Source organism: Mixophyes fleayi, chromosome 4 (assembly GCF_038048845.1).
Source record: "Mixophyes fleayi isolate aMixFle1 chromosome 4, aMixFle1.hap1, whole genome shotgun sequence".
NCBI classification, from domain to species: Eukaryota; Metazoa; Chordata; class Amphibia; order Anura; family Limnodynastidae; genus Mixophyes; species Mixophyes fleayi.
In genome coordinates this window covers 138,900,599-138,923,749 of record NC_134405.1, presented here as the reverse complement: position 1 = coordinate 138,923,749, position 23,151 = coordinate 138,900,599, and the positions used below count along the sequence as shown (strand labels likewise).

At 40.8% G+C, this 23,151-nt stretch overlaps 1 protein-coding gene across 1 annotated transcript in view; it reads left to right on the top strand.

Moving 5' to 3' along the window:
* Positions 1–19,792, top strand: part of LOC142152150 (uncharacterized) — a 61,642-nt gene extending 41,850 nt beyond the window's left edge. Inside the window, exons 12-16 of the mRNA XM_075208475.1 lie at positions 6,239–6,353; positions 9,061–9,209; positions 11,255–11,329; positions 15,104–15,217; positions 16,241–19,792. Coding sequence (XP_075064576.1) covers positions 6,239–6,353; positions 9,061–9,209; positions 11,255–11,329; positions 15,104–15,217; positions 16,241–17,488 — 1,701 coding nt within the window. The 3' untranslated portion in view covers positions 17,489–19,792. The remainder of the gene's footprint in view (positions 1–6,238; positions 6,354–9,060; positions 9,210–11,254; positions 11,330–15,103; positions 15,218–16,240) is intronic.
* The last annotated feature ends 3,359 nt before the right edge of the window (positions 19,793–23,151 follow it).

Below are 23,151 nucleotides of genomic sequence, written 5' to 3'. Positions count from 1 at the left end.
AGATCAATTCATGGCATCTATAGACATAAGGACGTCTCACATACCTATCTTGAAGGCCTATCAGGCCCTTCTCCGATTCACAGTGAGACCGTCTCACTACCAATTCAGAGCTCTCCCATTTAGCCTTTAGACAGCACCAAGAGAGTTTACAAAAATAATGGCAGTAATGGCAGCCTGTCTTCATTCCTGAGGAGTGCAAATAGTGCCCTATCTGGATGATCTGCTCATAAAAGCCTCCTCAGCTATTCTGCTGAATCAGCACCTGGTCCTCACTATCAGGATTCTGGAGACACATGGATGGCTCATAATTCGAGAAAAGTCACAATTGCTTCCATGCCAGAAAATAACCTTTCTGGGACTAATTATGGACACCAACGAACAAAAGGTTTTCCTTCTGGAGGACAAATCTCAATCCCTGAGGAACCTGACGGCTCGGGTTATGACCTGTGCATACGTCTATTAGGAAAGATGGTATCGACTTTTGGGACCATTCCATATGGTTGGCTGCACTCCCGCTGCTTCCAATGGAACCTATTAAGGAAGTGGTCAGGATCCCATCTGCAATTAGAGGGACAACTGAAACAATTGTCATCAAAGGTGAAGGACAGTCTAGGACAATCTGACAGTGGGAAGATCCTTTGCCCCATGGTCTTGGATCTTAGTAACCACAGACGCCAGCCTGACAGGATGGGGGGCTGTGGTACTTCAGTTACGGCTCCAGGGACTCTGGATTGAGGGGGTCCAGCCAATATTTCACGGACACCAAGTCCGACAATGCAACGGCAGTGTCTTATGGCAACGGGGGCACCAGAAGCGCAGGAGCAATGAGGGTGGCTACTCAGATCTTGACCTGGGCAGAGAACTATGTTCCTGCTATATCAGCATTTTTTATTCCAGGAATCCAAAGCTGAGAAGCAGAATTTCTCAGCCGGCATGCGATATTGCTGGGTGAGTGGTTGCTCCATCTGGAGGTCTTCCAGTCTCTGGTCCTACGATGGGGAATTTCAGACCTGGGGGTAAATGTATGAAAGTCCGATTTCTGTAAGTCGCCGACTTTGCAGTGAAAATTTAAAGGGGCGATGGCTTGTAGGATACTAAGACCTGCAGCTGGCACATCATGTAGGTACACTATTAATAATGGTGGAAAATACAACGCAACAGTGTGGCAGCTGGTTTAAGAAACTGGCAAAAATACGCGGAGTATGTCCATTCAGATTTTATTTAATTTTTTGATGTTTTTAATGTTCTTCAGACTGGTAGCATTTGTATACTTAAAAATACTTAATATTTATGGTAGAATTTGGAATATGTTAAATTATAGGTTTAAATATAAAGGTTCATTATTGCTTCAATGGGTGTTATCTTCAGATTTTAGGGGTTTAAAAATCCTCTAGGTCAGCTAATTCCGTATATTTTTACTTGTATATATTCCAAATATATAAATTATGCATTATATACTCTCTGTGCCTTCCTAAGTAAGTAATGCTACTGCGGAGTCCACATGGATTACACAGCGTACAGCATGGATGGCTGTGCGCTGCTTGGAGCAGGGAATCGGAGGTGCTCTGGTAGGGCCTCCGCTGCCGCACCTCTGCTTTCGACCTGGGATTCCTCCAGGGAGCAGGTCACAGTCGCTGCAAGCTGTGGTCGGTGTCCCTAGCAGCGACTGCACAGGAGCATCTGCTGCTTCACTCTGCGGATGGAGGTTAGCAGCAGGTAAGTGAAACCCCTTCACAGCACAGTACTGGGAAGGGGAGGTAGAACACACAGTGGGCCTGGGTGGTTGTCTCTTACTGGAGGCAGCCATTAGCATACTTAGGGAGTTGGGTCAGGTAGCGGTTACACCATGGTATAAGCCCCTGCTAGGCACTGGATTGGTGGAGGGGACTGTCCTGGAGGACTGCTTCCAATTCAGTGCTTGGGCCCTTGGGGGGGTAGTGCTGCTTCCCTCTTCCTGCACTTCCTCCCTGGTGGTCTCTCACTCATTACGTGTGTAGTTGCCACAATAGGCAGCCATTTTATAGCCCCAGTTTCTCCCTTATCTGAACCCTTGTCTTGTAAGGTACCTGCCTGGGTGGTGTGTTGTTACCTTTACACTATTGGGGCTCTTTGGCTGTATACCAGGCTCACTTTCTGTGCTTTCATTGTGTGCTACTTGTTTGTTTACTGTGTGTGTTTTTTCCCTTCTGTGTATAACTTTTCAGATACGGGTTGAACCTTATGAGTTAAGGCTAGGGTGATTTCGTCATATAGTTCACCTGTGCCATTGTAACTCTATATTGCTGTCCGGACGGTCAGGCGCATATGCTTTGTTCGCAGCTTGCCAGTCTGCAAGCTGTGAGGTGCAGGGGGCCTCTACCCGATTCGGGGGGAACCACCAGGGCTCGATCACTAACCATGCTGTGGCTTGGCCAATTGGTGCAGGTTTTATTAGGGGCCGGACATTCTCCAAATCCCTCTGCCTCTGTGGCGCGTGGGGTGGTTTAGCTCCTGGTCCGGCTGGAAATGGGGTTGAGTTTTGTACACACCAGCCTCGGTACGTGGTCTTGCGACTTGGGTATGAAGTTTGGTTTTCCGTTTCCGCCTCCTTATGGAGAAGATTACATTCAGCTGTGCATCCTAAGCGCAGGCTGGTGGAAGAGCCTCTGCTGTGAACTGGGTCAAATTCTGACTGTTCCTTCCAGGAGGAGAGTAAGGTAGCTGTTGACTCTGAGGTTCAGTTCTCTTCTGTGGTGGAGGAAGTTCCTCATGTCTGTCTGGTGGTGGATAAATAATACGGCCTGTACATCAGGTGTAGTCCCTGACCCTACAAAGCTCTCTCTGTTTACCAGGCGGGCATACAATTTTAGTTGTTTCCCTCTTCCTACCAGTTGCATGATCTATTCAGTGGGTCTTGAGTGGCACTGCATCGTAAGTACCAGAGATCCCGTTGACAACGGTCCACTTCTCATATTTTCCCTGAGGTTTTGCCCTTCTGCTCCACGGGAGATTTCTGTCCTCCCTGACCTTGCCTCCTTAGCCCAGCCTTGATGGCAGCGTGGGCTACTATGGTTGTAGAGTGTTTGTCCGTTCAGCTGTTTCTGGGATTGTTCTCCTACTGGCTCAATTCTGACCGGTTTCCTTAGTGAAATACATTCATAGAGCCACTAATTAATTTTGGGGAAGGCGACTCTGGGCAAGACACAAATTGGGACACAGATATTTGTTTTTGCAGTCTCTGTTTGTCGTACTCTTTGGTTAAGTCCTGGTAGCCTCTGTGAAGTGTTAAATGGGCCTCTTCAAACACCTTTTTTCTGGGGGTGTTTTGTTGGCCCTCAGCTCAATACCATCATCATCAGGTGACAGGAAATAAGAGTATCTCCTTCCTGTTATAACTCCAAAATCCCAGGATGGCCAGGTCCTAGTCCTGGTCCTTTCCATCTACTTAACGTCTGGCGACTAAGTCAGCGGACAGGCAGTTGGTGTGTCGAGCATTCTAGCATCTGCCATGATGGGAACTCATGTCTTTTCGTTAAGGGATTGGTGGCTTCAGCTACCACAGATGCCAGGGTGCAGAGAGTTCTGCATCAGGGGTCCATGTACGTTTTCCTCAGTTATCCTCCCAGGAGGTTATTTTCAATAAGGCTTCCCGCATTTTCAAGTAGGCGACTGGCTCTGCGAGAAGTCATCTGCTTCATGATTTCTTACAGAGTTGTTTTTCTGGTTTTTGAATCACAAAAAGGTTTGAGGTTTGCTCCATTTTCAGGTTCATATATGGGAGTTTCTGGCAGGAATCATTTCTTTGTGGAACAGATTCCAACTGCGCTGTCAGTTCTGCTTTTTGATCTTTTTCCTTTATTGTGTCACTTGCCCTTCTGGGGGCACCAAAACAACAATATCTGCAGGGTCGACCATTCTCGATTCAGGATTGGACAGTGGTGGCAACGGGCCTTCGGAGGTAGTGTGCCGTCTGTTTTCACGACTGGGATTTCAGTGACTTTGGTCTCTGGAAGAATCTAACCTTCTCTTCACTGTATTGGTACTGGGAGCATTGTTCCTCGTTCTAATCAGCATGCAACATTTGCTGCAGAAAACAGAGAAGATACCATCTAACATATGTCATATAGGTGCCTTACCCATATTCACTAGGGTGGCTCCAAGAGTATTTAGCCATGACAAGGACGCACAGGCTCTTTCTGTCGACCGAAGCTCGCGTTTGAGTCATAGAAATCTTCTTCCCAGGGGGAGGATGCGGGGAACTGTTTTTTTCAGCAGACAGACTTGGTGCAACCACAAAATTCAGTTTGCCTGTTACAAGACGAGAGTTTTTCTGGCTGTCTTAGTAGACGACATGCCTGTTTTGTAGCGGTTCTCATTAGTTACCTATTCTCATCGGTAGCCATGCTTCCAAGAATCTTGTAACACATTATGAGACAAGGGGCTAGATTTACTAAGCTGCGGGTTTGAAAAAGTGGGGATGTTGCCTATGGCAACCAATCAGATTCTAGCTATCATTTTGTAGAAGGTACTAAATAAATGAAAGCTAGAATCTGATAGGTTGCTATAGGCAACATCCCCACTTTTTCAAACCCGCAGCTTAGTATATCTAGCCCAAGGTGTTCCTGTATTTGGGTGGCCTCGGACAGCTTGGTACACCGATATTCTCTCCATTCCAGGGAGGTCAGTCGTAGGGGCTGCTGCTACAATTAGACCTATTCAGTCAAAGTCTGTTATCTTCTGGGTTTAGGATGTCTGTCCTTAACGATGTGGTTAGTGAAGCCATGATCTTTCTGGGTAGGGGTTTGTCTGGGCGCGTGGTGCAAATCATGTTTTGGGCCCGCAAGCCTGGTTCAGCTAAAATATTTATCTGGTCTATAAAGCATGTAGAGGGATATCCTATCTTTTTTTCTTTCAGGTTTCCAGGTTGCTTTTGTTCATGTAGGACAGACTGGCTGCTGGTTTGCACCTTAGTTTCCTTGAGGGTCAGGTGTCGGAGTGCCTTTAGTTTTAAAATTGGTGTTGACTACTTTACAGCATTCCCCGTTGCAACCCTTTGACACAGGGGTTTTCAAGTTTCTCACTAGGTAAACAGGTTCTCCTCTTGGTCATCTCTCGGTTAAAAGTGTTCCGAGGTTGCAGCCACAGCTTGCAAGTATGCTCCTTTTGTTGTTCCTGAGGATAAGGCAGATTTTGACTTAAGCTTTCCTTATTCACTAGATTGGTGTCAAAATTCACTATATGGGGGCTAGTCAGCCTGTTCCTAAAGTTTTTCTGCTTCATCTCGAGAGGTCTGTGTGTGCTACTTTGGCGGCATGGCATAGTGTCTCCACTAAGCAGCTGTGTCGGGCGGCCAGTGGTCCTCCTTTTCACTGGTTACTCGGTTTTCTGGTTTCATGTGTTTGCATCTGAGGATGCCAGTTTGGGCAGAACGGTGATTTGTGCTGTTTGTTCTGAGCGTCCCCACCTGTACCAGCAGCTTTGTCCCCAATGTCTTAAGTAAAATCTGTTTCTCCTAGTCCATTGAAGGACACTGGACGCCCTCCCTTGACGCTCTAATTCCTCTTTTCTCTCTCTATTGTTTCCTTTCCTTTAAGGCTTGGTTAAACATAAACTGAGGCTTAGCAGAAAGTGCGGTATAGAGGGGGAAGAGTTAGGGCTAGTTAACAACTTTCTTAAAGTGCCACATGCCTATCTCGCCTACACTACACATGCCTATCTCACCTACACTACAATGTCCCAGTGTCCCCTGATGAACTAGAAGAAACGGATTTTAGGTAAGTATACAAAACCCGATTATTCAGCCATTCAAGTAATAGCTTTCATTAGTCTGACAGATTAAAGCACATCATTACACCATAATAACTAAACCCCATATGTCTTAGAGCTGTGATGTGACTATAGTTGTTTGTGATTAAATACTTAAATTCAATTTACTTCTTAACAAAGGGCAGGGAAAAGCTAGGGTAGGCAGAATGGTGCTTCTAATTAGGCGAACCTAGGAGGTTGCCTAGGGTACCAGTGGATAGGGGGTGTCTAAAACATAAAATGAGTAAGATAATATCACTGCAATAGAAAAGTGACACTTACAATCTGATTGGTTGCTATGAGCAACACCACCTCTATAGTTGCACCAATTTTCACAAAAGCAGCCCCAATGTATTTTACGTTTATGCTTCATATATAAAACCTTTGTTTTTGACTTTCATTGTGCTTTTGGTTTCTGTTTTTTATATTGCCCTGTACATATTCTGATTTTCAGTTGATGTTCTGGCTGCGATTCCTGAGTGTAACTCACAATTCTCAGTCCTTGCCACATGTTTTCCTGATTGGAAGCTTCTTAGATGCTCTGCCTGAAGAAAACAATGAAGTAATTGGTAAATAGAAATGTTCCTATGAATGGAGTATCAGTCTTAAGCTAGTTTGATTGTGGAATATGTATGATTATTTGTTATTTTGAGAAATATGTATAAACACATTTCTGCATTCTTCTTTTGCATCCCAGTGTGATAAATGGCAGAAAAAAAGTCACCTGAACATGCGTGATATGTGGGTGTGAAAGGGTTAATCAAAACTAAGCCACCTGTCTTAAAATAATTAAACTCCCCTAAATTTATATCTCACACTCATTATTTTCTACCAAGTTCTGCCACCGCTAAGATTTGGTTCCAAAGCTGACACTTTGAGGAAGTCTTTAGATTTTCATTCTTATTTCAAATTATCAACCTAATTTTAGAATAATTGTTAACCAAACAATTATCTGCCATAAATGTAGCGCTATAAAAAAAATCGAACTAACCTGGAACATGAATTTGTTAAGAACACAAAAACAGAATGTTATTAAATGTTATGCTATGTCCGATTGGTTGCCAAGCTTCTTCCATTCACTCTGGTGGACATATGACCTGCAAGTATGGGAGACAATTTACAGAACCAAGTACGAGTTTATTAGTGACGGGGGGCACACTAATCCCAATCAGGGAGCTACTAGTGGGCTTTCCTGCAGTATACACTTACAGACACCCTAAGGGGCATATAACAGAAATTGTCAACATTATCTCAAACAGGAGAAACTATTTATATAGAAGTATGCTTTGGTTCTCTATGCACAACTGCTGCAGTTAAGTGATACATAACTGCTAAGCCTTGCCCTAGGTGTTTTGCGCTCAGTAGAACACACAGACTGAGTTATCTATATAGTGTCTTAATCTGAATTTGTGCCAAGAACTAAATATAATCACTTAGCTAGAGATTCTACTATTAAAGTAATTTTATCGTTTTCAAAGAAGCATTGCCCAATCAATTGTATGTGTTTCCAAAGCACAAAGTGATTTATTTTAGCAGATGTAAAATAGTCAACAATTCATTACATTATTATATTATGATACAGTACAGTACAGCACAGCCAATACCAAAAGATACATACATACCACTGCTATCGCATGCGCTCGCTGCGCTAACCACGGGACCCAATGGACAGTATATCTGCTTAGAATACTGTGTCAGAGTTGACTGAGAGCCATGGGGAGTGCAGCGATGATTATATACAGTACAGTGTTACACAGTGAACAATAGAGATGACGTCGATTGTTTCTATAGGTCCAGACGTTGGGTGGGTCCAGGGTAAACAGGTCATAGGCTGATTCAATCTAGAGAATCCAAAGGTGGGGGTCGTCTCTCCAGGGTGTCTGCTCCTTTCATAGCCAGCATCATACAAAGGTTTATTCCCTAATATCAATAACTAAAGTATGCAATGTGCGATCTCTTCGCCGACTGCACCGGACAGCTGCTGATGAATAGGGGATCAATATGATATCAGGCATGACACCTTTCCTATAACCTAAACCTTTAATAAAACAAAAATTTACATATAATCATATTCTATAAACTAATAATAAACCAAATACTATCTGCTCATAAATTACAGTGTAACGGAACCAATATGAATATGAATTATATAGATAACTAAATGTTGTAATGTGAGTGTGTGCGTATTTTACCGCGCGATCGCACCACGCCACGTGTTACGTGGTGTACGGATCGCAGTCGCACGGCTAAACAATATTAAACCAATATACTTTCGTTCATCCAATTATACGACTTCAACACTACTTATAAAGTTTCAATGCTATAGTTTAAGTAGTCCAGATTATCAACAAAATCAAACATAAACCTTCCTTTTTTTATTTCAATTGTGCAGTAATAGACTCTAATCATTTCTAGATAGAGATTGAGTGCTATGATGTGACTGGATTGTATCACTATTATTAGACTTTAAATGATTAGTCGTGTTTATTTCAAAGTATTGTTACACTTGCACTTATATGTATATTACTATGTCATCCTCTACATTTTAGCTATTTTTTGTTGAATTGCCAATATATATATATATATATATATATATATATATATATATATATATATATATATATATATATATATGTGTATATATATATATATATATATATAGTCATTTACAATTCATTGCATTTAATGTTAAATAATTGTTGTCATCATCTTGTTGCTAATGTATTATCAACTTTAACTCTCCCAAGCCACCCCTGGTCGCCCCTCCCCACAAAACTAGAAAAGTATACGTGGATGGAGACACAGTTATTAGCGAACAGTGAAGTGAGTAACACTCCAGCATAATCACCTTCACATCCCTCCTGGAGAGAGGAGAAAGGGGGTGTTACATGTGTATCTCACTTTGTTATATTATTGTATTGTGTAGAAATAGGGTAACAAGCATTAACTACAATACACATCTCTATGCTATCATGGGGTGTAAGTATACACCACACTAGTAGGCATGATGTACTTTAAGTGCAAATACTACTGGTCTAGAGCTACAAGCATCTTGAGATGCATCTGGCTGAACATATACATTTAAATACATTTTTTTTTATGTGAATCTTATCCCAAGTACATTCAAAGTGCAAAGGCATCCATTGAGACTTTCAGTGTATAAACTGGGTCTGGCTGATAGACCGGAAAGCACAATATTTTAATCTGGAATATAACTGGTAGAGATGCAGATAGTCACTCATTTGCAACACAAACTTTTTCGTTTATCTCTTACAGCTAAACAGTTTTATGAAAATGTGATGAAGAAAGAGATCAAGTTATTCAACTGTTTTCAGAAGCAATTTTTTGCCATAAACTGTAGAAACATGACTGATTTGGAGCCCATCAGAGAAGCTCTGGCAAAGACAGTCACACAGATCTTACAGGTAACACTGCTTACCAGTATTTACTGCAAAGCTCTGGGACTACTGTTGTCATCCATTGTAACATCCAACATCAGGCTCTTGCACAAAAGGCAGACTGTCAGTTACCAGTTAAGCCAAGTTAGTGTTTGGCAGAATATCTGAATGTAAAAAATTTACACATGGAAACTTATGTTTATTAATGTTAATATGAGGAAAAATAAGTGGAAGCTGCCAGTCTCCTTATTTCATTGATCATGAACTGCACCAGTGTCCCTACTGATCCACGTTTTCATAGAAAATTGTAGAACACATTTTTGTCTTTTGAAAAAGGTGTAGTTTATAGATACCATGAGCATGAGTGGTCTCTGAAACAACTCTTCTGCAGATTCCCAAGCCAACCTTTCTTGACATTCTATGCTGCTGTTCTTTCCTCTGCCCAGTAATCACACTCTATGCAGCCATCTTTCTTAAGTAATCAGATTGCTACCTTCCATGCTTTCAAAAGATACAAAGAAGAAATAAGCCTGATAAAAATATTGAACAAGATCTAGGGCCTTCGGTACACTTTCCACAATACCCCAATTTCAGGTTTAGCATAAACAAGATTAGCACACCTTGTCCCAGAGGTTCATTTCCTTTATCCCCCCCCTCCCCCCCCATCCTCTCACCCATTTCCTCACCATCTCAATAACACTCAACTATCGTACAGCCCACTTATTGATGACATACTATAACCTTCTTCAAAAAGTAAACCATATGAAGAACACAGAGTTATTCTTTATTGCCTACATATTGTGGTCTTTAAAAAAAAAAAAAGAAGAAAAAAGGAAGCAAGCAAATAAGCACCAGTCATGTATTTGCTCTTCAAAGAGGGAGTAGATGCTGTAAGGTGCTATCTAGAAAATAAAATGGGTTTGGAAATGTGCATGTTCTATGTGTTCCTGGGCTTGGTACTGGAAAGAGCTAAGTACGAAGAATAGAAAATTATTATTTGTATCTGGTACCTTTAGGGGCTTTGATAATTATGTACTTACACCTAGCTTGTCTGATTGCCCACTCTGAACCTTATTTGCTGGTGTGTACTTTTAGGTTGCCTAATGTAATATATAGAGATGCTCAAATTTGTTTAGTGGTTCTCAAACTGGTTTATGTGATAAATCTCATCCAATATAATTGCACCGTGAGATAAAATAGTGTGTTAAGGGCACTTTTAAGTACATTTTTCACAAGCACCCTACAACCATTTGATTCCTCCATTCTTGCCACAATCACTGGACCGATAATCTAACCCTCAATTCTCTGATATCATACCTATTTAAAATATGACCAAAAGAGATACAATCGCTCATATAATCTGCATAGAGTTAGGGAGTCATGTCATTATCACTTATGTAGGCATAAAGGGCCTGATTCTTCAAGACACATATCTGATGATTTTCTGCATATTATCCTCAAAATCATGCCCAGAACTGGGAGATACGTTCGTTAGCGCAACTGTATCTGCTGCGTCTACGTACACAAAGGAACTGGGTGGGGAAAGGGCGTTTTGTCGTAGTGAATTTACAATAGGAGCATGCCAAACTCAAGCGTACGCAGCTACGTGCAAATCAAGCTCTGATCATGTGGAAGTTACTTGTTTTTATGCCATATATGTTACACCAGCTAAAGGGCTAGTCAAAGTCTTGATTTTTTTTATGGTCTTATCATTAATGTCTATATTATTACCAGGTGACATTAATTCATTTTTTTTGTGTGTGTTTGTGCGTTCCTTTGCAAATTTATGATCCACATAGGTATTGTATGTATCCTGCAGCATCTTTTGTAGTAGAGAAGAGACCTACACCCGATTTTAAAAGCACACAATACGCTACACATACCGTGCCTTGATGAATTTGGGAGTAAGCAAAGTGTATTTTTCTAAACGCGGGTTGCACTCAGGCCTTGATAAATCAGGCCCTAGGAATTCAGCTGTGTACATTTCATAGAACCAGAGACCACTGTATAAACAGAACCTATTGTATATTGTTCATTTATGTGTAATATGCCTACATTGTTTGCAAATCTAGAACTCAAAAGATGACACTGTGCCTGAGATCTGTCAGATGGTCATAAAGCAAGTCTTGCATCTTCGTGCACAGAAGGTAAGTGATAATGTGTGGAAATCACTGTTACTAGCCCCTGACTGTAACTCACGACTGCATAGCCTGTTTGTAACACAGAGAAATAGCTTAACAATGATATGTAAAAGATATCTTGTAGTGAATATGAAATGAAAGAACAGATATTATATTAAAATGTGAGAAAACAATTAGACAATTAATGAACTATTGATATGAGAAGGATTACATAAATGATTTCACAATGACTTCACAGGAAATTATTACACTATTTCAAGACCCTCAGTCCTCTGTCTGCTTTAGTTTCTGGAATATGAAAAATGATATTCATGGTTCTACTAGCTATTTTTTATGTGGTTTTCAGGACAGTAATGTCCTATTTCAGGTAAGTTATTTTACATCATTTTAGACTTGCTGAACTTAAAAAAGTAGCATGGTGAAAAGATGGGTAGAAAAATTAATGTAATCACATTTCAAGAACAGCTATAATTTCAAGATGTTGTAGATGTCCTTATTTTCAGCAGGGCCATACACTACTGCATTCCACAGTTCTGCTTTTGTCTGTGCATCTGTACAGGTGTTTTGCAATACATATATTGGGCTTCTGATCCATGACAGGAATGCGATATTTCAGCAAAGCTGAAAGCCTCACCTGAGTAGTGTTGGCTGCTCTCACTTTTGCTTCACTCCTTTTAATTAACACCACATTTTCCTGTTTTTAGCCTAAAATACAGAACATTGGTGCCTCATTTATATCTTAATTAACCAATGAGAGTAAAAGCATTTTGGGTTAATACCCAGTCTTGTGTTATTACAATGTTTATTCCCAATTGTAAAGCACTATGGAAAATGCTGATGCTATATAGACAAATGTTCATAATAAATAAATGTGTGGATATTAATTGTGCCTTGATAATGCTTATTGAAAGTAGTAACTAATTACTGCCACACTTGAGGAGGTGTAGAAATTAGATTGTTGGGAATGCCTTTCAAAATGTGCATTTCTTCTTGAAGTTCATGACACGGTATAAACGGAAACTTGATCTGCACCAGCTTGTTCCTTTTATGGAGTGAAAATGGTTGTTCGCCTTTATATCATTTCAGTAATCTTGCTCCACAAAATTATTTTTTTTTAGTATGCTCTGCAAAACTAGGTGCAGGAAACCTACATCATTCTTTGCAATCAGTGCCCTCACTCCATCCAACTCCTCCCATTTACATAAACCTCTGTTCCACAAACTCCGTCATCTTACGCCATAACCCTAGGCGCTTTGACAGAATTCTAGGCGCACTGGTGCAGATCAAGGTGTATGGCACCACCAAACAGGTATGCTGCAACATGGGCATTTTGAATGAGTTCCAGAGTGTCATATGTCAATATTGAGGGCTGGGGGATTGGGATATCGATACTGGCATATTAAGTGGAGGCACATAGCCTTTTCCATAGTTAAGTAACTGACACATGAAGGTTCACTTTAAACCTTAGCATAAATAGAGGGAGCATCTCACCAAATGATACATATTGTAAAAACTGTCTAGTTTTACAAATGAAACAATTTCTGAAGGTATCATTAGTTTTATCCAACATAATATTATAAAAATTATAATTTTGGTCCTCAGTGTTTACAGTTTTAATAAGAAGATCGCTGTAAAATATGCAAGAAAGTTTGCTGATGTTCAGGCATATTTCTGCAGAGGTCGTTCTGCCTATTAATCTTCTTTCTCCCTCTGAAAGTTACATTTTGATTTCACCAAACTCAACAGGCTCTGTCTACTATTTATTTGTTCTGTCCTGAAGGCTAATAAATAGCATTTTGCAGACTAGGATACAGAGCATTAGGACTTTCATATATGCCTACCAAATGTCTACTATCATTTCAAATGTTCAAATAGGGGAACTTGTGATTTGCTATTAAAAATAGGTGTTCTTTTGAGTGCTTGAAGACTTGCACACTCTTAGCAGACATTTGGAATAAAGTATAAAACACAGCATGCCTATACCTTGCAACATTCCAGGACAACAATTGGCCATGCCATTTGTCCATCAAGCCACACATGGATTTGCCTGGTCATGCCCCCATTTTACTAAGACCCAAACCAGTTAGCCCACTTGACTGTTAAAAACCAGGACTGTCCCACAAAAATTGTGATTTTTGGAATGTTTGATGCTATACAAAGAACACAAGTCCTACAAGTAATATACAGATTGAATACATTAAGGCAGACACTTTTTGAGATCCAATGAGCAGACTTTGATACGTCATTAATTTTATCAGAGGATCTGGCAGTAGTCTAAAGCCTAAGTGCGCCCTTATAGCATGTTTCAAACAAGGACATGTGAAAGTGACTTTATTTTCTTCTTTATTGACTTTAATAGTACTTTAGTAAATATCAAAAAAAGAATAGGATGTTTGGTGCAAACCCCTCAACTTCCCTCTAAGGAATCCAATAAAATCCAAAATATTAACGTAAAACAAAACAATAAAGTCAAAGATGGGGCTAGTAAGTGGAAAAACTAAAGATATATCTGAACAAATAAACACAATATACATAAACACAAAATAGGTGATAGTGAATGTCCACACAATAGTAATATTAAAGTCTTGCAGAGTTCAGTTGTTGTAAAAAAAAAGTACTTCCAAATGTGGTTTATATTATAAAATATTTTCTTTCCTTATCTAAATAAGATATTCTGTGTTTAATCCCATGTGCCATATGAAAATGAGAAACAAAAACATATCATAGTGCATCCTGTCATTGCATTTACAAACGTGTCTGATAGTGCTCAAAGTAATCAAAATGTCTAAAACAGACAAACTTGTTTTAAAACAATCAATATGAAAATTATCATGTACTTTTGATATAATGAATTAAAACTGAGAAAATTTCACCTCTGCAATATATATACTTGCAAGGTAATTATATCTCTGTGTTTTTAAAAACGTGTGTCCTGATTTGGATATAAAACATAGCCTGTTCATCAGAAAAAAGGCAATAACTTTACACATATAGAGCCTGATTCATGTTTCGGACGCAACTTGCATGTAAGTTGCGTTTAGAAAAAACATGTATCTTGAGCAAAGTTCCGATTATATTGGTGTTGTGTCATTTGCGTTCAGACATGCAATGCATGCAATTGCGTTCATAGTCATAAGTTCTGTTTCTGACCATATGCAGAGCTATTTCACGCAAGATACGCTACATAAATGGACGTATGTCTCAACATGAATCAGGTCAATAGGGCATAACATTCAGTTGGACACATTTTAAGCTCCAAACACATGTAGAAATTCTGACAGAAAAAAAACGTACTTATGGTGTATGTTAAGTCTTAAGTATCTCAAGATATGTCCAACTCAAAAATTATAGCAAGAAACGTCACTTGACAATGTTAGTAGTATATGCGGAAGTCACAATACCCTATTTGTACCCAATATAATGTAATGAAGTGTCATATACCCGCAAGAGAATAGTGTCTTGACAGTGTTAATAATAAATTGAAAAGTCGCATTTTTTCCGTACAAGTCCTTACTGTACTCCACTTATGCTTTCCAAACCCTGTTGCACCACCAGCCATAAGCGGCTGTATATATCTAAGATATGGACACATTTTAGTACAGATGCATAGCACGGAAATAGATGTACACCCATCTCTAAATGAGGCCCATAATCGATGAGTACAAATAACAAGTTCATTATACACTTCCAGCAAGTTAAAGAGTGATAAATTAGCTTCCGGGACAATATTTAGCTGTTTAATTCTGTAATATCCTTATTTTACTCTTTGCTGCTGTACAGGTTCGTTTTCAGCGTTTGAATGAGTTTGCTGAGAACATTCAACAGAATTTACTGATGCCAGTCAGTCCAACCACACTGCTAACAGCTGTAGAATACCTGCATAACATCTCTGAGGTATTTTTACTCACTGTAGCAAAAAATATAGACAAATGTCAATGCATTCTGTCAACACGTGTGCACATGAATGCAGATTTATGCATCCCTGTGCATGTACTGTAACTGTCTGTATGAACTGCTAAATAGACACTTGTACATTGATGTGTATGGTATTGCCTTACATTAGATGATAAAGTGAATCATCTTAGACTACATAATTAACTGACCACTAAACCTCAGGGTAAAAAAATCAAGAGGCACACTGAAAAAGTGATCGCATCACATCAAAGTATTTTATAAACCTGTTCATTTTTCTCTTAGAAATACTGCTCAGTTTAGCCTCATTTATGGATTTAATTGTGATGTTGAGGAGACATCAGGGGGTAAATGTATCAAAGTCCATTTTTTATCATCTCGTGGGAGATCGGTGTTACTTTGCAACCTTGCCTTTACAAGCCCTCAGCGCTTTAAATTTTAGCTGCAATGACGCCGATCTCCCGCGAGATGAAAAAAGCGGACTTTGATACATTTACCCCCAGGACTGCTTTTATTATTTTTGGCACTTTTGTGTTTTTTTGAAGCATTTTGTGCTACTCTCTCGAAGTGTAACAAAAAGTTTGCTGTTAAAAGTATAGGGCAAGAGCCAGTCTCTACCAGTTCAGAGCTGGTGTAAAATTAATGTTCACAAGAATTCACAAGTCTCCTTCATGTAAGTGTTCCTTTCACCACTTTACTTTTACTTTAATAAGTAGTGTATGCCTTGTAACCAAACAATAGTATCGCTCGCTATGAATTTATTGTTGGACTGTACTTTGACACAGCCTAGTTAAACTCTAGATTGATATACTGCATTTTTTTTTTAAGTTGCTCTTCTGCACATTGGCCATTGTCAAGGTCTATGCTTTCATCCATAATTACCCCATATAATGATGTCATGATAACATTTTTCATTTTGGACATAACCTATGTCTAAGAACGTAAAAGAAATGTTCAAATTGCTTATAATTTTCATATTTTAATTTTTTTCCTTCTTTTTGACAGTTATTGTACCTGCCTCATTGCTTTTCATCTAGAATATGCTCAACTGCAAATCTTGACCAAAAGTTTACTTCTGAAGTGCAATCTGATTCTGTGAGTCCTTCCCACGCCTTGTCATCAGGTGTGGTTATTTTAGACCTGGAGTGGCTACTACAAGATATATTTGCCAGATTTGGTAACTTTGCACTGAGCCCAGCATCTGGAACAAATAAAGAACGAAGGAGTTTCGAGGAGGTTGTCGCAGCCCTGAACTTGACAGATGGCGAAGGGGATGCTGAAACTGCTCTAGAGTTACTGGAGGCATTTGACCTTCTCTTAAAGACACCAGAAGGGGAATTTGTGGTGCCTGGCTGGCTGAAACGAGGAGGACCTGAAAGATATGGGCCTCCAGACAATCTGCTGCGAGGTGTGGTATATCGCTGGAAAGATGGTAGCAGGGGACTTTTCAGCCATTTCTTAGTGGGCCGACTTCAGATCCAGCTTATGCGCGTATTTGGATCCAACAGTTGTCAACTTTGGAAGGAGGGAGCACTATTGGTTACAAAGGCTCAGTTGAGAGTTGAAGTTTCAGAAGACAAGCGATCTTTATACTTGACTGGGAGTTGGAGAGGCAGTGACACAGAGGGAGACTGTTACAATTTGTTGGAGAAGGTAGGAAAGGAAGTTGAAATCCTTCTTCGGAACGAGCTGGAGCAGCATTATGAGAAGCTACATCTTTGTCCTACAGAGCTGTACAAAATATCAGTGGCTTCACGAATAGATAAAGTATTGGTCTGTATATTGAAGGAACCACTATCAGCTGCCATAACTGAGGAGCTCTGTGGATTTAGTTTTGAGCAAATCCTGGAAGCTGTAAAAACAAATTCCTCCCTTTGTTGCAGATGTGGGGATATACAGCCATGGGAGGTATTGTTTTCACAGCATGACATAAGAATGCTAGCCAGTCTTGGAATTAATTGTAGCACACGCTGGCTTGAAGGTGCTACACTGACAAAACTTTGCTGTCTTCTTGATACACCACATCCTCTAGCACTAGATTGGAAACGATTGGCAGAATTGCTTGGGGAGGCAACCAACAGTGTTGTACTAGAGATTGAAGGCGAGGCAAGAAAAGGAGGATTGTCACCTACCAGCCTTGTGTTAAATAAATATCCTGTTTCACTGGAACAACTAAGGCAGTCATTAAGTCAAATAGAGAGAGAAGATTGCATAGCTGAGATTGATAACATGATGAAACAATTATGCCATTGAGAGTCTATACAGTAAATGTGTCTACAGGTATATACTTGTGATTGTTGTTACTGAGTACTGAGTACTGGTTACAGCTTACAACTTTCTGCATATTTTATGAGTCAGTAATTTTCAGTAGGAAAGCATACTTTATACAAGTCAAACATACTGAGGCTGGTGACATACAGTTCTATACCTTGGGTCATACAATTATTACCTACCTGATAATATTCTTTGGGGCAGAGTCAATTAATAAAAAATCTTCGCAAGTTGCCTCCGGAATGGCCGTGAGACACCTTTTTCGTATTTTTTTTTTTACAGACGGTAACGCTCATTTTTGCTCGTACCCTATAAAGGTACAAGGAAAAATCTGCATGACTTTTTACCGTAATATCGGTAAAGTGCATCTGTGATGTTCTTAGGAACATCGCAGACAATTGAAACTGCCCCTTTAAGGGCATGTTTTACATTACCCTCTAATGATGCCCATAACAACATGCTTTTTAGCCAGTCGTGTCCACTGTATTGGCGTGTCTCTGGTTGCAAGAGGTTTTACTGCGTTCTCTCTTCCTCTTCACATGTATAAGGAAGTTGAGAGGTAGCAGCTGTCACATACCATTGTGTCTATAAAATTACTTAAGCCCATTTAAGCCAGTTCTAGTTGCAAACTTCCATTTTATTCATCAGCAATCTGCATTAGGTTGCTCACACAATGTATGGGGGCAGAGTATAACATATACATAAGATTTTTAAGTGAGATGGTTGTATTCATCATAGCTAAAATATTAATTGCAATTGAGGGGTCTGAGGAACTGCTAAATAGTGAGATTCTAAAATGATCTATGATTATAAATCCATTGAAAATTACAAACGGGAACAGGCAGTACCGATGGGAGATCCACAGAGAAGTCAGACAGGCCGAGGTCCCAGAGATAGGACTAGAAGCAGAATCCAGGAGAATGGTCAACAAGTCGGGGTCACAACAGATGCAAACAGGCAAAATCCAGAAGAGAAGTTAGGGAAGCCGGGTCAGAACCAAAACAGGAGCAGGAACATACAATAACGCTGGAGAACAGGAGACCTGATACTCTGCACCCTAATGGTGTCAGAACCAGGTTTAAAAAGAGGCAGCCAAGCTGTGATAGGAGGAGAGAGGCGGTCAGACACGCTGACCGCCGAGACAAGGAAGCATCCCGTTGCCTAGCAACAGGACATATCAGTGTCGCATGCGCCCGATGGTGCTTCGCTGGGGAACAGCGAGGACAGCGCCTGACAAGTGGTTACAGTATTTGGATGATACTCAGGTCTCCTGTCAAGTCATATTTGTTTGCACTTGATAAGGATGCCAGGGATAACCATGGATTAATTTTGTTTTATTGTATTAAGTACCTTGTTTTTGTGCTAAATAGGAGGAATAACATGGCGCATAGGTAAAGTGCAGTTTTATTGTATTTAGCAGGAAAAAGTACATTTCACTTACAACAACTAAGCAGTAAAACAATCAAAATATTTTGTAGTCCTTGATTAAATTGACATAAATAGCTCTGAGGAACCAGTAAAATTTATATCCTTCAATCTATTACCATTATTAAAAAATATTAAGCTGGTCGTCATTTTTGTTGGAAACTTCAAATGTATTACAGCAAACTACTAGTTTCACATTTAGTCTATAACATATGTCTCTATGCAATCTAGAATGCACCATGATGTTATAGGATTAGTTAACTTACTATGTTTACATTTTATATTGTCCTAATCTTAAACAGTTATATGTGAAATGTATGCATTTCTACACCTAAGAAATTATCTGTAAAATGTATGTTTTGTAAAATTTATATCATCCTGGCTTCTCTTCTCTTTCAGTTAAAGGATTATTATTCTCCCTAGTTTGTCTCAAACCATTTCTCAGTTTGTCTATTTCCCTCAATTCTATGCACACACAAACTCTCCCTTTAAGACATTCTGCTTACTTAATCAAATGTAGAATACATATACAAATGGTTTATAAATGGAGTGGTTGAAAAATAAAAGGGGTGGTCAATCTCCGAAAACCTTGATAAAGAGTTAATTCGAAATGCGTTGGTATTAGTGGGGACCCCGAAAATCAGCTGCTCAATCTGAGGGCTGTGGAGACTGCTTTTCCGACTGAGTAACATCTCTTCAGAAACTTGCAGTTCCTATATGCCTCTATTTACACCTGTATTTAGTAAGCGCATATTGCTGAAGGGACCTGGTATCACAGAGGGATTTGAGTGCTGTGTTTTTACCTTTTACGATGTTTAACACAGCTGATGTCTGGTAATAAAGAAGAATTTTTTATTCAAACTGGATTGTACCTTTTATAATGTCTAATGAATTATTGAGGTTGAATGAATATAAGTGAAACTGTTCTATCTAAATAAGTAGACATGATGGGCCTAAGTCATAAAGGAAAGTAAAGAATAAAAAAAGGAGTAACTTTGCACCTGGACAGAACCATGTTGTAAATTGTGAAGATTTACAGTTGGGGTAAGGCATGTCCTAGATCAACTTTAAATTTCAGTGTAAAAATAAAGCTATCAAGTATTTCTCTTTCCTGCCATTGGGGGACACTGCGAGACATTGGGTGTAGTAGGTGGACTGGGAGCCTTGGCACTTATAAACTTGTTGGTCTGTCACACTCCTCCCCTACTATGCCCCTCCTCTCCAGCCCAGACCTCAGTTTTTTCTAAGTGCCTAGGAGTTAGGTCACTTTGGTATAGGCTCCTGCCTATACTTTAGTTAGATTTAGGTTTTCACTTTTTTATTTTTAATTCTTTTACAGGTGCTGCGCGGGGATCGAACCTAAGACCCAGAGGGATGAATAGCCTGTCGGCTTCCTTCACCCTGGTCCCTGCGCGAGGTAAGCAGCAGCCTGTCTCACTTGCCCTGCACCTTTGCCGGCAGTCTCCCCCTAGAAATGAGCAGTTGCACCACAAATTGTAAGTCTGCCATACTGGCAGCAGCCGGTCAGCCAGCACTGCAATTTATAACGGCCATATAGACGGCCGAGGCCTTAATCTTTAGTACGGGCGGGAGTGAGGCTACATATTCACTCCTCCGCCCGACTGACATGCCGGCAAGTACCCTCCTCCCTCGCCCCCTGGACAACGAGCGGTGGGGACAGCGAAACAATCGCACACCATAGGAGGCGATTTCATCGCTGATGCTCCCCGCAGACTGGGCACATTAAAATAGGCAGAGGATGCATTTTAAGAGCCGACAGCCATACTTTGTATGTGCTGTTCGGCGGAAAGTCCACCCCTCCCCCTCCCCCTGGACAACGAGCAGTGGGGACAGCGAAACAATCGCACTCCATAGGAGGCGATTTCATCCCTAATGCTCCCCGCAGCCTGGACACATTAAAATAGGCGGAGGATGCGTTTTAACAGCCGACAACCATACTTTGTATGTGCTGTTCGGCGGGAAGTGGTGGCGGCCACCTTGGAGGACGGATGGAGGGTGGAACCTCCTTCCCAGTTCCCGAGCACAGATGGCGGCCATGCCCGGAGACTGCCGAACAGAGACATCATGCTGCAAGGCTGTAACCTCTCTGCCTCTAGTCTGCCGGTACCTCTGTATTGTCTTTATTTGTTTACTAAACAAATGTTAACTGTTCACTCACTATTTGCATACAAGCACTAGGACTGTTTTCAGAGCCTGGGGACACGGTGTCTAATACTTAGAAATTACCTAGTATATAGATAAGAAGAATTTCTATGCTACAGAGAACATCTAATAGATATAAAATGCTGGGGTTTCTCAATTTGTACCTTTACTTTTCTATGCGCCTGCATAGGAGCTTCCAAGTATAATAGACATCCACTAGTATGTGTGTACGATGATATACAGGTGCCATACATAATTCTGGATTATATTTTAATCATCCTATTCAAAATGAGGTACATGTTGCAATGGGGATAATTGAGGTGCCCAAGACATAACATACAAATTTATTTGGTATCACCAATCCTACCATTGCATTTTGGCTGTAAAGGCCCCCCCAGTATGAGGTTTTCCATCTGTACTGACAGTATGTACAAATGACATGATTAATTTTTATTCTCTGAGCCGTTGCTTACGATTGGTTTGTGTCATACGGCCTCGCTGGTACGTCTGAGTAACATTATGTCGGTACCAAGTATATTTTAATATTACCTGTTCCACAGCTTAGCCCAGATGCTCTCTGGGCAGCTTATGAGACTAAAGTCTGCGAGCAGGGTGCACCCACTTCGGTGTCAGCAATTCCGCAGAAGCCAAGCTGGGCCATTATGCCTAAAAAGGAGGGGACCCCCAGGGGTCAGAGACCCTCTGAGTATTATTGCTAGAAGGAGGACACCTTCAGCAGTAAGCCACACTCTGGTTTGTCGGTACTGCATTATATTTATATATACATTTGCCAGAGTGATGAATTTCAGTTTTATTCTGTGACACTGTACTTATCATTGTTTTATGTTTCAGACTGTCTCGCTGATATGTCTAAGCTGCATTATATCTGTGCCACATATATTGTTAGATTTTCAGCAGCTTAGCCAGGATGCTTCCTGTGCAGCTTGCGATACTAAGGCCTGTGAACGAGGTGCACCCACTGCGGTGTCTGCAACTCTGGAGATGGCAGTCTAGGCAAGAATCACTAACGGTATGAGTGATCGAACGCACTAGAGTGGCGTTAGGGTCTGGAAAGGTACGTGAATCAGCCCCCCTTTTCTCACTACCCACACTCGGTTCACACAGATTATATCTGCCACAGACACAGACACTTCTTCCCAGACAGAAGGCCTATGTGTCCTGATCTGATTCCGCACAGACAGCCACATCTGCTCACCATCTCACAGGGGTAAGTATGAATTTGATTTTCAGAGTTCTTCAGTCAGGATCAGGATATGGCTCATTCCTCAGCAGACAGACATTAATTCCGAAAATGTAACATCCGTTCTCCGGATGTATAGTCCCGTCCGCACCTTCTCAGTGGTTGTGCATGGTGTCTGACCCTTTGCCTAACAGCCAAGTATACAATTATTGCACAGGTCACAATTTCTTCTCCCTGGAAAATAGATGGAAAGTAACATGTGGAATTAACAACCCTTGTGACTTGTATATTCACTTAGGCTGCTATCCCTACGCAGGGCAGATGGCCAGGGTAGGTTTTTTCTCTTACCAGAGGTGTTACATAGCCTCAACTCATCTTATCTGACGGCTGTCAGAAGGTTCCACACCCTATAGGGTCATAGCTGAGTTTTGGAATAGGCTATTCAGCCATGGGCAGAACAGTTAGCCAGTGGATTCTGGATGAGGTTCCAAGAGCGGAGCTGCTCACTTTGGCAGTATTACAGTGGAGTATATAGGAAACTCTGACAGTAAGAGTGCATCTCTTCCCATCAGCTCCACTAGGCAGGTCAAGGGCGGACTTAAATCCATCGGTCAACGTGCCCCATCATGTAGCCCCTTTGTTGGCTCCCATAGGAGCATATAGTACCTGCACAGGTACAGTTAGGGAAGAAGCCCATATACCTGGTGGTATTCCTGGAAGTTGGTGTAGTTTATTCCAACCTCTTACCGTTCCACAAAGGGATCCTTGCCTTACTTGAAGCTGGTGGTCCTTCAATAGGCAGTCTGGTTTAGGATGTAGTCACTGCGCACAGTCATGGCAGGCAGTGAATAGAAGA